This window comes from Urocitellus parryii, chromosome 4, assembly GCF_045843805.1.
Source record: "Urocitellus parryii isolate mUroPar1 chromosome 4, mUroPar1.hap1, whole genome shotgun sequence".
Classification (NCBI taxonomy): Eukaryota; Metazoa; Chordata; class Mammalia; order Rodentia; family Sciuridae; genus Urocitellus; species Urocitellus parryii.
In genome coordinates this window covers 17,736,255-17,748,362 of record NC_135534.1, presented here as the reverse complement: position 1 = coordinate 17,748,362, position 12,108 = coordinate 17,736,255, and the positions used below count along the sequence as shown (strand labels likewise).

The following is a 12,108-nucleotide window of genomic DNA, read 5'->3' as shown; positions in this document are numbered from 1 at the left end:
TGTTGCATGGAAGGTTCCCCTTGTATATCTTTCTTTCTTTTTTCTTATTTTGGTCTACATTCCACATACCTGGATGAGACAGGTCCTAACGCTAGCTCTCAGTCTCTGTTCCACACAGTCACATATTTGGGAAAAAAACAGGAAGAAGTTGCCTTTTCCATCAACTCTCTTGGCTTTATTCAAACTACAACTGATTATGCCTCCATCACCTCCTTAGTAAGAAATGCATAAAAACAAAATTGTATCTTCATTTGGTGTTAAGATTACATGAGCTAACCCTTAGATAGGCTTTAGAGCCAGGTGCAGTAGTCCACTCATCTAATTCCACCTTAGGCTCTGGAGTCTAAGGCAGGTGGATGGAGCATTCAAAGCCAGACTCAGCAACTTAGGAAGGTCTTAAGCAATTTAGTGAGATCCTGTCTCAAAATAAATAAATAAATAAATAAAAACAAAAACAGAAATTGGGCTAGAGATTTAGTTACATAGTAAAGCACTCTTGGACTCAATAATCACCCCCCCCCCTAAAAAAATTTAGATTGATTCTAACACAATGCATGCTCCAATAGGTGAGTCCTATGACTAAGAGCTATCCTAAGAGCTATCTGGCCAGAAGACCCATCACCTTTACTGTATTTGAAGAAACTCCAGTGTGGCTCTACACGGTCTGCTCTCTTGGAAGCTAAGGGATTTTGTAATCTTATGAAAAAAGGAAAGTTCATCAGAAATATTCATAATAATTCCAAATGGCAATACAATCTGTGCCTCACATATTGGAAACTAGGATACAGAATTCCAATCATCCGTGAAGTCTGGAAAAAAGAAGGTTTAGTTTCAAATTATTGTTTCTCAATTTAGTATTTTTTCCTTTTAAATTGACACATAATAATTGTACATATTTATAGGGCACAGTGTGCTATTTCTATGCATATATACATGATGTAATGATCAAATGAGTGCAATTGTACATCTCTCAGCTCAAACATTTGTCACTTTTTTTGTGGTGAAAACATTGAAAATTGTTTCTTCTGGCCATTTAAAGTGTACAGTGTATTATTGTTAACTATGTCCATCCTACTCTGCAATAGAACACCAAGTTATGGTGGTTTAAAACCAGATTTTCTGATCATAATCCACAGAGATTAATTATTTTTGAACATCTTATGACATTAAGTTTTACTTCAGGTTTTTATTTATTTTCTTATGCCATAGAGATTGGTAATTGTTTTAGGTAATGGGTCCATTTCCCAGGAGCATAATTTATAGTATAAATTATTTTATTGCATTCTATCCACATCTAACACCTTCAGTTCCAGGAAAGAAACATCTAAACATCTATATTACAGGTTTGTTCACTAATACTAGACTCTAGGTACTTGAAAATAAAAGATATGTTTTCTGAGCAAACAATAATAATCAAGGATATGTGTAACTCGTATGTCTTTGATATAAAAAAGTTAATGAGAACACTTATCTCATGCCCTTACTTTTTAAGAATTTTTAGATTTTTTTTCTTTTATTTAAGAGCCAGGAGAGAAACTAGAACCATTTCTTCTGCAACATGAAACATTAATGCATATAAAAATGCAAATTAAAAATGCTAGACTTTCTCTTTTTCTCTTTTTCCCCAACTTTTGCCTTAGCAGCATCCTGCATCAGATCTTTAAGCCAAAGATGAGCTCATGATTGCCACTGCCATGCTAATTTTAAAGGTTGTGTTTATTTTTCCTGCTATCTGGTCATGAACTTCTTCTATTCAGGAGAAGATACTTCTGGATTTTCTAAGGATTTATCATAGATTAGTTTTCTATTACAAGAGAACATTGAGAATATAATTTTCAAAGAGGAATTTTAATTTAATTCAGACCAATAGCTTCCTTTTTCTCTTTTTCTTTTTTCTTTTTTTTTTTTTTTTGTTAATAGTTAAGAAACAAGAAAACCATTACTTCAGGAGAATAATTTGTTTCCATTTCATCAAAATTCATTCCATACCCAGAGAAATCATCAAGCTACTTCTGATCCAGACTGCCCTCGCTCAATTTTGATTAAAATGGTTTAATGAAGTAAGTATCTATTCCTAAAAGGTAAGAAGGAAGGCAGAGAATAAGATCATTCAACTTTCATAGGCCTCTTCATTAAGGTAAAGATCTGGATAGGAGTTTTCACTTAAATGAAATATATAATTTTCCCCCTTTATCCAAATAAGGGACCTTAGAAAGTTTTCACTTTTTTAATGTGGTTAAAATATTTTTATATTAAGATTATATCCAAATTAAGTTGAAGACACCTGGTGTATCTATGTGTATTCATAATTTTACACATATATTATTTACAACTAAAACTTCTCACACTATGTATTACTGGTGTCTGTTCTTTAAAATCGATCAGTTTAAAACATAATTTGAAAGTACATTTCTACCATAGATATGATGAATCCTAGTTTAACAACTTCATTTTTTGCGGGGGGGAGAGGGCATACTAGGGATTGAATCTATGGACACTCAACCACTGAGACATATCCCCAGCCCTATTTTGTATTTTATTTAGAGACAGGGTCTCACTGAGTTGCTTGGCACCTTGCTTTTGCTGAAGCTGGCCTTGATCTTTAGATGATCCTGTCTCAGCCCCCCTAGCTGATGGGCTTATATGTGTGCACCACTGAATTCAGCAAACAACTCCATTTTTGAAGATTTTTTTTCCTTTATTTTATTTTTTATTGGTGCTGAGGATGGAAACGAGTGCCCCACACATGCTAGGTGAGCACTCTACCTCTGAGCCCCAGCCCCAGCCCAAGCCTCAAATCCATTTTTTACTACTGTCAAAACAGTCACAAACAATAATGTACCATTGATCATAACTTTTCATCATTTTTCAGCATAATCATTTCTGACAGTTTCACTAAAAATATCTAATTAAAAATCATTGATTTTTCTTGTTCAAAATGTTAGTATTTTCAATAAATGTTGACAATTTGCTAAAAATAATTATACCAGCATTTCTTTTTTCTAAGACATTATAGGACTTCCTAATTATCATTACAACGAATTCACAATTTTACTAGTTTGATAAATTAAAAACTCTTGAGTATGTGTATTAAGTGTGTGTATTAAGTGTGTATATTAAGTCTACTTTTACATTCTGAGTAATTCATGAACTACAAGTTTCAGAGAAAATGTTCACACACCACAATAGAATTTTATATAACTTGTATGGGCAAATTTATGTTACTGAAATATTTAACATGATTTAACATGAGCATAACAAGAATTTTTGTACTCATTTTATAGTTATTCACCATAACCTCTTAGTGAATCCATGTAGTGTTCAAGCGCATCTTTGAATCTATTTCAAAGTCTGCCATACCACCAACTTCAGTGGATCATCTGAACTGCAATAGGTAATTATTGACTGGGAATCATGCAAGATTGTTGCTGATACTTAAATTAATTTTTACTAGTCAGATTTAGAGTGATACATATTCCAGGTTATTCTTAAAATTATTGAACATTTTGAAAGTTAGGCTTGTCTTGCAATCCATGATTATGTGTTTAATATTAATATGATATTCTCTTTTTGATCTCTTCCCCAAACTAGCTCAAAATTTTTCATGTTTTCCTTAGCTTGACTTTTGATAAATGGCTGAGACAAACTGTACCACTGTGACAGAGTTCATTCTGCTGGGATTGTCAGATGTCCCCGAGCTGAGAGTCCTCCTCTTCCTGGTGTTCCTTCTCATCTATGGAGTCACAGTTTTGGCCAACCTGGGCATGGTGGCACTGATCCAGGTCAGCTCTCAACTGCACACTCCCATGTACTTTTTCCTCAGCCACTTGTCCCTAGTGGACTTCTGCTACTCTTCAATCATAGTGCCCAAAATGCTGGCCAACATCTTTACCAAGGACAAAGCCATTTCCTTCCAGGGCTGCATGGCGCAACTCTATTTATTTTGTACTTATGCAATTACAGAGGTCTTCCTGCTGGCAGTGATGGCCTATGACCGCTTCGTGGCCATCTGCAACCCACTGCTGTACATGGTCATCATGTCCCAGAAGCTCTGTGCAGGGCTGGTCTCTGGCTGTTATCTATTAGCATCGGTGTGTGCTCTGATTCACTTGTGCTTAACACTTGAGATACCACTCTACAGTTCAAATGTGATCAATCACTTCTTCTGTGACTTACCCCCACTCTTAAATCTTGCTTGTTCTGATGTCACTGTAAATGAGTTGCTGTTATTCATTTTGGTCAATTTCAATGAGGTCTTTACCATCACGATCATCCTCACCTCCTATGTATTCATTCTCATCACCATCCTGAAGATGCACTCTGCAGAGGGGAGGCGCAAAGCTTTTTCCACCTGTGCCTCCCACCTCACAGCCATCGTTGTCTTCCATGGAACAATCCTGTTCATTTATTGCCAGCCCAGTTCTGGCACTGGTCTGGATATTGACAAAGTGACCACAGTGTTCTACACTGTGGTGATCCCCATGCTGAACCCGCTGATCTACAGCCTGAGGAACAAGGATGTGAAACAAGCTCTCAGAAAAGTTGTGGATTCTAAAATATTATCATTTATATTAACATAATTTGGGTTAAAGGATGAAAAATATATACCATGATAATAATAATTTCACATGAATCCTAGGAGAAATGTTACATGTCATATGAAAACATGATTTATAACCACTTATTTATAATTCATTCTATCTCTGTCCCTATTTGTTCTGTATCTTTTCTTATTCATCACTGTTAATCAGTTAATAATCACTATTACGAGTAGCTACATTTATGACATATTTCTACTTTTATCATGTCTGAACTTCTTACATTCATGTACATATATAATGCACTAAGGATAAAATACTTTCACTTGTAAGTAGATTCCTATGTGTAGTGATCTATGCATGTATATTTGGTCTTCATAAAATAATCTTTGTCATTTTTTGTATATCTAAGCAATATTTCTTGATTCTGCCTTTTCTCATGTAGAGCACTTCTTGTATTTATTAAATGTTAGAAAATCAGTAGACCGAGTTCTTAAAAACTAGGATTGATGTTTCAACCCTGATTTTTTTTAATTAGGAAAGTCTAACTTCACTTCTTCAATCTTTGGTTCTCTACATTTCAACAACCACTCATTGTTCTAACATCAAGGGATTTTACTGAACTTAAATTTTGACAATATATATTCAGTGATATTAACATGCTCACAAGAAATAAACTTTGCTAGTCAATAATTTGAAATAGGAAATGTTTTTACTATTAATTATAAGATATATTCAACCACAGAGATTTTATAAGAGATGAAAGTCCCTTAGAATAGATAAAATGTGGTATGGATTCAAATATCAAGGAGCTTATATAGATTTCTGTCAGGAGAAACAATAATTTGAGTCCATATTGATTCCATATTTTCATTAACTGCATACTGAATTTTCATATTTCACCCAAGACTTTCCAGTTCATGACTATTATACCATAATACCAAGGGTAATATTGGTTAAGAAAAACCTAGAAGAGTAGAAGATAAGCTATGTGATTCAGAGTGGCTTTGGCAATTAATACATGTTCTTTAACTCTGGGCATATTCTTATTCCTAACAAGGCAAAGATCAGAGTGAGAGCAAATATTACAGATGAAGAGAATAAAGACAAGTGTTCCGCTTGATACTTTACTATATACTGTCCATTCTTGAGAGAGCATGGGATTATATGAGGAGGGCAGATGCAGGGGAAACCCTTTCTGGTCACCAGAAATCCACATTTTGATTGGAGAGAATATTATGCCAATGTATATATGGATAACTAAATCTCACCAAGGTCCGAGTCATGGTTAAGTATGGACTAATTCACAGAAATTGTGACAATATGTGAATAAAGAATGTAGTCTTGAGGGATAATAAAATGTTGACTAATAAAACTTCTAGTTTTCCCACCTCTGTGATGTTTTGACATATAAATAAAATAAATGGTACCCTAAAGACAGGTGAGATGTTACATTAATGGTAAATAGGTTCATGGATAGTTACTGATAATTACAGGAACTGAAATTTGTAAAGAAAATTCAAATGTACTAAGTTCACTAGAGCAGACATGGGGAGCCAGTATTAGGATCTTAAACATGCACTCAGATTCACAAACGGGAGAATAACTTCATCATGCATTCACTGATTTGTTTTGATTTAGTAGAAAGATAAATATTGTTGGAACAAGTGATATAATCACATTGTCCATTTTCTCTTCTCAGCCATGTTTAAAAAAAGTATATACATCCACTGATTTTTATGTGTATCTACTAGTATATTGTAAAGAGTGATTTTAGTAACTTCATCATAGGCATATAGGAAAATGAATGTATAAAGATAAAGGTAATAAAAGCAGAATCTAAATAAATACCATTGAAGATGGAGAAATGAATCAAGAATTTTTTGAATTTTGTAGATATGTGAGATTCAGGATGAATTGCTGAAAATAGTGTGCTGAATCAGAAGCAAAGAAGAAATCATTATATGAATAATGAACAGCACCTATTTTTATAGGATATTGGGATATTGTAATAACATTTAGACATCATGAAATACTTGTTCTAGCTAGATGTATCTCCTCCTGTGGAAAGAGAGAAGTGAATTTCAAGCACTAGTAGTCTTATCCTCAATATATATGAAAAAGTTATGTATATGATATCTCTGGCAAGAACATAACAAAGTAAGTAATCAAGGGACATAATAGTAGAATCTACCTGCTTCTCTTATGTGGTTAGAGGTATTTCATCTTTGCAAAGAACAGGAGCATAGCAGAAATTTAAGAGACAATTGTTGAACAAATAAAAAACTATATTTTTTGCTATTCTTTGTCATTTTAAAAAAAGTTGTGAGCTATGATAATAATCATGGAGCAGAGGGAGATGTCATTCAACTGAGTTAACTTTCATATAAAATGTTTCTAAAGCTGCTGTTGACTTACTTCACTTCCATGAAATGAGAATTACATCAGAAATGAGTATTTAATTTTAATTGCTGTTTTGAAGCCCCCAGAGTATGAGGCAACCTGTTTTCTCTAGGACAAGATGCCAAAGGGAGATGGAGTAGAAATAAGGGTGCTGTGCCTCCCCAAATGAGCTCTCCGGAGGCCAGAGGGGCTGGTTTGCCATCAGCAGGCATGTCTCCAGATCTGGAAATGCAGATGATGTTTTCCATAGAAGATTTCTAGCAGATTACCCAGGTTTTGTCAGATGTTCATGGGGAAAATAATTTTGAGGGAATTTTGTGCCACTGCACATATTATGCATGTGGATACTGAGGTAATAGGAAGTATGCTCTTTCTACAGAGCTTTGTTTAGAGGAACCTGCTTAGAAGAAGTATCCTGGGAGTTGGAGAAGTTAGGGCCCTGAAAGTTTTCAGGAATATATATCTTCTTGTGTGTGGGATAATTTAAAGGAGTTTGCATGGGAAAGAGGTATTTAAATGAAATTTATTTGAAAGGACTAAATGAGTTTATAGAGAAATATGACAAGGAGAACTTGATCTAAATAAGCTTGTTGAGCATGGACATAAAGTTGGTTCATGAGAGACAAAACAATAATAATAAAAAAATATGAGAATGATTTTTAAATACCACATTTACCATATTTAAAGAAAATGCAAACTGCTTCATCTGTAAAATAATATTATTTATGGAAGAGGAATTCTGATATAGAAATTGTATATTAGTCTCAAGTAGCAATCAGAAGAAACACTAAAATCTATCCAAATCAAAAAAATAAAATAGTATTTTTTTAATACAGGAGATTATAAATCCTCCCCCTTCAAATAGGTCTGGAGATATTTTTAATTTTCACAACTGGGTGGTGTCAGTGAGACCCTTCTATTGAATGGAGGCTAGAGATTCTGCTGTACCTGGTACAATTCAAAAGGTAGCTTTCCATAATATAGAATAATCCAGCACAGAAGATAAATCCTGTTGAGGTTTAGAAACACTGAGATGAAGCAATCAGAAATACCTTCAAACAGAATTGACTATGGGAGCTCAGATCTTTAGAGCTGGAGTAATTGGGACCTATTTCTTGATAGTAGAACCAAAGAAGTTCTTACCAGAAATGACAGTATGGGAAAGAGTCTTTATTATAAGGAAACATGATTGAGGGTTACTAAAAGAAAGGTCTCAGGTGAACTGGTTGAGTTAGTTGTCATAAAATTCTAAGTAGTTCTAAATATAGAATTGGTAGATTTAGCAAACAAAAATACAGTATGCCAAATTGAATTTGAACTTCAGATATGCACACATTTTCTTTAGTGTGCATATATACCATGCAATATTTGGGATGTACAGAAAAAAATCATTATTTATCTTAGACTCAAATTTAACTAGGGTTCTCTAATTTATCTGACAATGGTATCTGGGCATCAATGAGATAAATCCCTACAATCTCTCTGTTTTAATAACCCCTTGTTCCTGAAAGTCTTCTCAATTCAGTGACAACATCTTAACATATTCTTCCAATTTTTTGGGGGGGTGGTCAGGTAATAGAGGTACAGAATGAGTGTTTTAGTTGACTTAATGGGATGAAGATGAGAGGAGCCTAGAAAAAGGAAATGTCTGTGGGTGTTTATGGGTTTTCATCATGCTTATTTCTAAATGGGAACTTTTCTCTGACTTCCATTCTGTATGTTTCACCTTAGCACCAACATTCAGAACATCTCTGAGACTCTTACAACTTTCATTCCAGTTTTACATTCTAAAGATTCTCAAAAAGGTAATCAAAATAATTAGAGCAGGGGTTGGGGTTGTGGCTCAGTGATAAAGAGTGCTTCCCTTGCATGCAAAAGGCATTGGGTTCAATCCTCAGCACCACATAAAATAAATAAATAAAGGTATTGTGTTTATCTACAACTAAAAAAAAACTATTTAAAAAATAATTAGAGCATCTTGGGAGGCTGAGATAGGAGAATCACAGGTTCAAAGCCAGCCTCAGCAAAAGCAAGGCTCTAAGCAACTCAGTGAAACCCTGACTCTATTAAAATACAAAATAGGGCTGAGGATGTGGCTCAGTGGTTGAGTGCCCCTGAGTTCAATATCTGGTACCAAAAATAAAATTTTAAAAAGTACGAAAATGTGATATTTAAAAATTAAATTTTCTATCTCTGATGCAAATCAAAACTGCAGTGAAGACATTATTACTATTTGACAGGGAATTAAGAAAACTGGATTTTACTGGTGATCTAATATTGGTGAGCTTTTGGTCAAGTCATAGTGGTATTTGTATGTGGTGAGAGTGGAGGGGTTAGTGTTAGGAATGAAACCCATGGGTTTGTGATGCAAGGTTAGTGCTCTGTCACTGAGTTACATTCCCAGGCCCTTTATTTGTTTGTTTGTTTGTTTGTTTATTATTTAATATTGAGAAAGTGTCTATAAGTTACCAGAGCTAGGCTCAAACTTCCAATACTCCTGTATCAACTAATTTGGCGTCTTCAAGCTTCCCTTTGCTCATCCGGGGAACAGAGCAGTTTAATAAATAATATTTGATTTTTTTTTAAAAAAAGGAAATTACTGACTCCTATGGCTCACATATTTAGTTAAGGGAGAAAAATGATTAAAATGTTAAATTAAAAATTAAAGCATGAATATAAGTGGAAATCAGATGGACTATTCTTTTGGTGTACAATAAGCTAAGCAAAAATCATTATTAGATAAACTAGTTATAGAAGTTATTTTAAATACTTGCACTTTTCATTAGCAATCATAGGACCAACATAACAAATTATTCCATTTTGATAGACATTGTTCTTGCAGAATTAATGAAGCTCAGCGGTTTGAATACTGTAAATGAGGAATTGATCACATGTTTCTGTACCAACTGCTTGAGTTAATAATGATTATTTTGGCATATTTTCAAATTCATTGTTAGTTATATATTATATGAGAATAATTAGTAGTATAGTTTTTGAGAAAGTAAAATTTACTCAAATCCCATTTCTGAAACTGCAGTTCTTTTTGTCTTGATACTGGATACTTCTAGGGGTCATAAAAGATTTATTTTGTTTCACCTTATATGCTGCTGAGGGGATGGGTAAGCATGATTTTGGTGTCAATCACTTTCCTTATTTTATTTCCAAGATGATTTTCAGATCTCAACAAAAGGAAACATGTTTCTGAAAGAGAGAAATCTAACCTCTGAGGCCACCTTCACCCTCTTGGGCTTCTCAGATTACCCAGAACTGCAAGTTCCCCTGTTCTTGGTATTTCTGGCGATCTACACCTTCAGTGTGGTAGGGAACCTTGGGATGATTGTGATCATCAGAATTAACCCCAAATTGCACACTCCCATGTATTTTTTCCTCAGCCACCTCTCATTTGCAGATTTCTGCTATTCTTCCATTATTGCTCCCAAGATGCTGGTGAATCTAGTTGTACAAGACAGAACTATTTTGCTTTCAGGCTGCATGGCACAGTTCTTTTTCTTTTGCACCTTTGTTGTTACTGAATTAATTCTATTTGCTGTGATGGCCTATGACCGCTTTGTGGCTGTTTGTAACCCCCTTCTGTATACCATGGTCATGTCCCAGAGACTCTGTGCCATACTGGTGTTTGGATCCTATGCATGGGGAGTAGCATGTTCCTTGACCCTTACATGTTCTGCTTTAAAATTATATTTTCAGGGTTTCAACACAATCAATCACTTCTTCTGTGAGTTATCCTCCCTGATATCCCTCTCCTGCTCTGATTCTTACCTCAGTCAGTTGCTTCTTTTCACTGTTGCCACTTTTAATGAGATAAGCACACTGCTCGTCATTCTTACCTCGTATCTGTTCATTATTGCCACTGCCCTGAAGATGAGATCAGCCAGTGGACATCGCAAAGTCTTCTCCACCTGTGCCTCTCACCTGACCGCCATCTCCATCTTCCATGGCACCATCCTGTTCCTCTACTGTGTGCCCAACTCCAAGAACTCCAGGCACACAGTCAAAGTGGCCTCTGTGTTTTACACAGTGGTAATCCCCATGTTGAACCCCCTGATCTACAGTCTGAGAAATAAGGATGTCAAGGACACAGTCAATAAACTAATGCACACCAAACTTTTTTCATATTGACTCTATGCATTAATACGCTTTGATATGGTTATTGCACAACAATTTTTGAATGAATTCTGTGTCAAGGTTTTTTTTTTTCTTAAAATCACTTTAGATTTAAAATGAAAAAAAAAAACATTTACAATGGAAAATATCTTAATATGAACTTCAAATGAGAGAGAATATTATAGGATCAACTTGTATAAGCCAGACAGAACTAATTGATCTTGACTTCTGTCTTTGTCTACAAAATTATATGGTGTAATTAAATTCACAAGTCGATCATGTGGAGCAAATGAAAATGAACATGATGTATCTCCCATATTATTTATGTGTAGCACAGGCTAATGCTGACATTCTTTCATCTCTGATAACTCATAGTGTTTAAGTGCTAAACTACTAATTGTTTTTGTAAGATTGGTGAAATAAAGAATAGGGAAAGATTGTTTAACTTTCCAAGGAAGTCAAAATCTAATCATGCTGATAAATATCATAAGGGGGTTTATGGTGATATCCTCTTCAAATCCACCTGCAAAAAGATGAGATTGTTTCATAGATTAATGTTATTTACATTGGTCTTGAAAGATGGTCATTTTTTTTTTAAGAGAAACAAAAACAGCAAGACAGAAATTTGATTCTGGAGTCAAGACTTATTCATCCACTGCTTTGGGAAGGAATAGAGTCTTATTCAGAAACAAGAAAAAATGTTTAGAAGGTGATTATAATTATGACATTGAAACAATATTTTGAGCTATTATTTTATGCCATGTGTATACTAGATATATTATAAAGTACTCCAAGAAAGATAAAATTAAATAAGATGTGGGTGTTATTCTAAATTATTTCAGAAAAGGGTTTCACTGTGAAGGATAAAAGAACTCATAAGAGGTGTGTAAGTAATGCTGCTTAGAATGTGGACAAACAGAAATGATGTGCTTGCTTTCAATGTTTACACTTCTTTTCTATCACCAACTAATCAGGTTAAATATTCACAGGAAATCTTGAACAAAGGCATTTGATAACTGTATTCATCAGCATACTTTAGGCA

The 12,108-nt window shown here is 34.4% G+C and overlaps 2 protein-coding genes across 2 annotated transcripts; both read left to right on the top strand.

The window, feature by feature from the left end:
• The first annotated feature begins 3,632 nt into the window (after positions 1-3,632).
• On the top strand, positions 3,633-4,580 carry LOC113175320 (olfactory receptor 5L1-like). Its single transcript, XM_026379592.2, has one exon. The coding sequence runs from the start codon at positions 3,633-3,635 to the stop codon at positions 4,578-4,580; it is 948 nt and encodes a 315-aa protein (XP_026235377.2).
• A 5,556-nt stretch (positions 4,581-10,136) lies between these two features.
• On the top strand, positions 10,137-11,081 carry LOC113175319 (olfactory receptor 5D16). Its single transcript, XM_026379591.2, has one exon. It carries the CDS (start codon positions 10,137-10,139, stop codon positions 11,079-11,081), a length of 945 nt encoding a protein of 314 aa, XP_026235376.2.
• The last annotated feature ends 1,027 nt before the right edge of the window (positions 11,082-12,108 follow it).

What these genes read in the sequence shown, in the direction of transcription:
- LOC113175320 (XM_026379592.2), top strand. Translation starts at nt 3,633, where the DNA reads ATGGCTGAGACAAACTGTACCACTGTGACAGAGTTCATTCTGCTGGGA.
- LOC113175319 (XM_026379591.2), top strand. Translation starts at nt 10,137, where the DNA reads ATGTTTCTGAAAGAGAGAAATCTAACCTCTGAGGCCACCTTCACCCTC.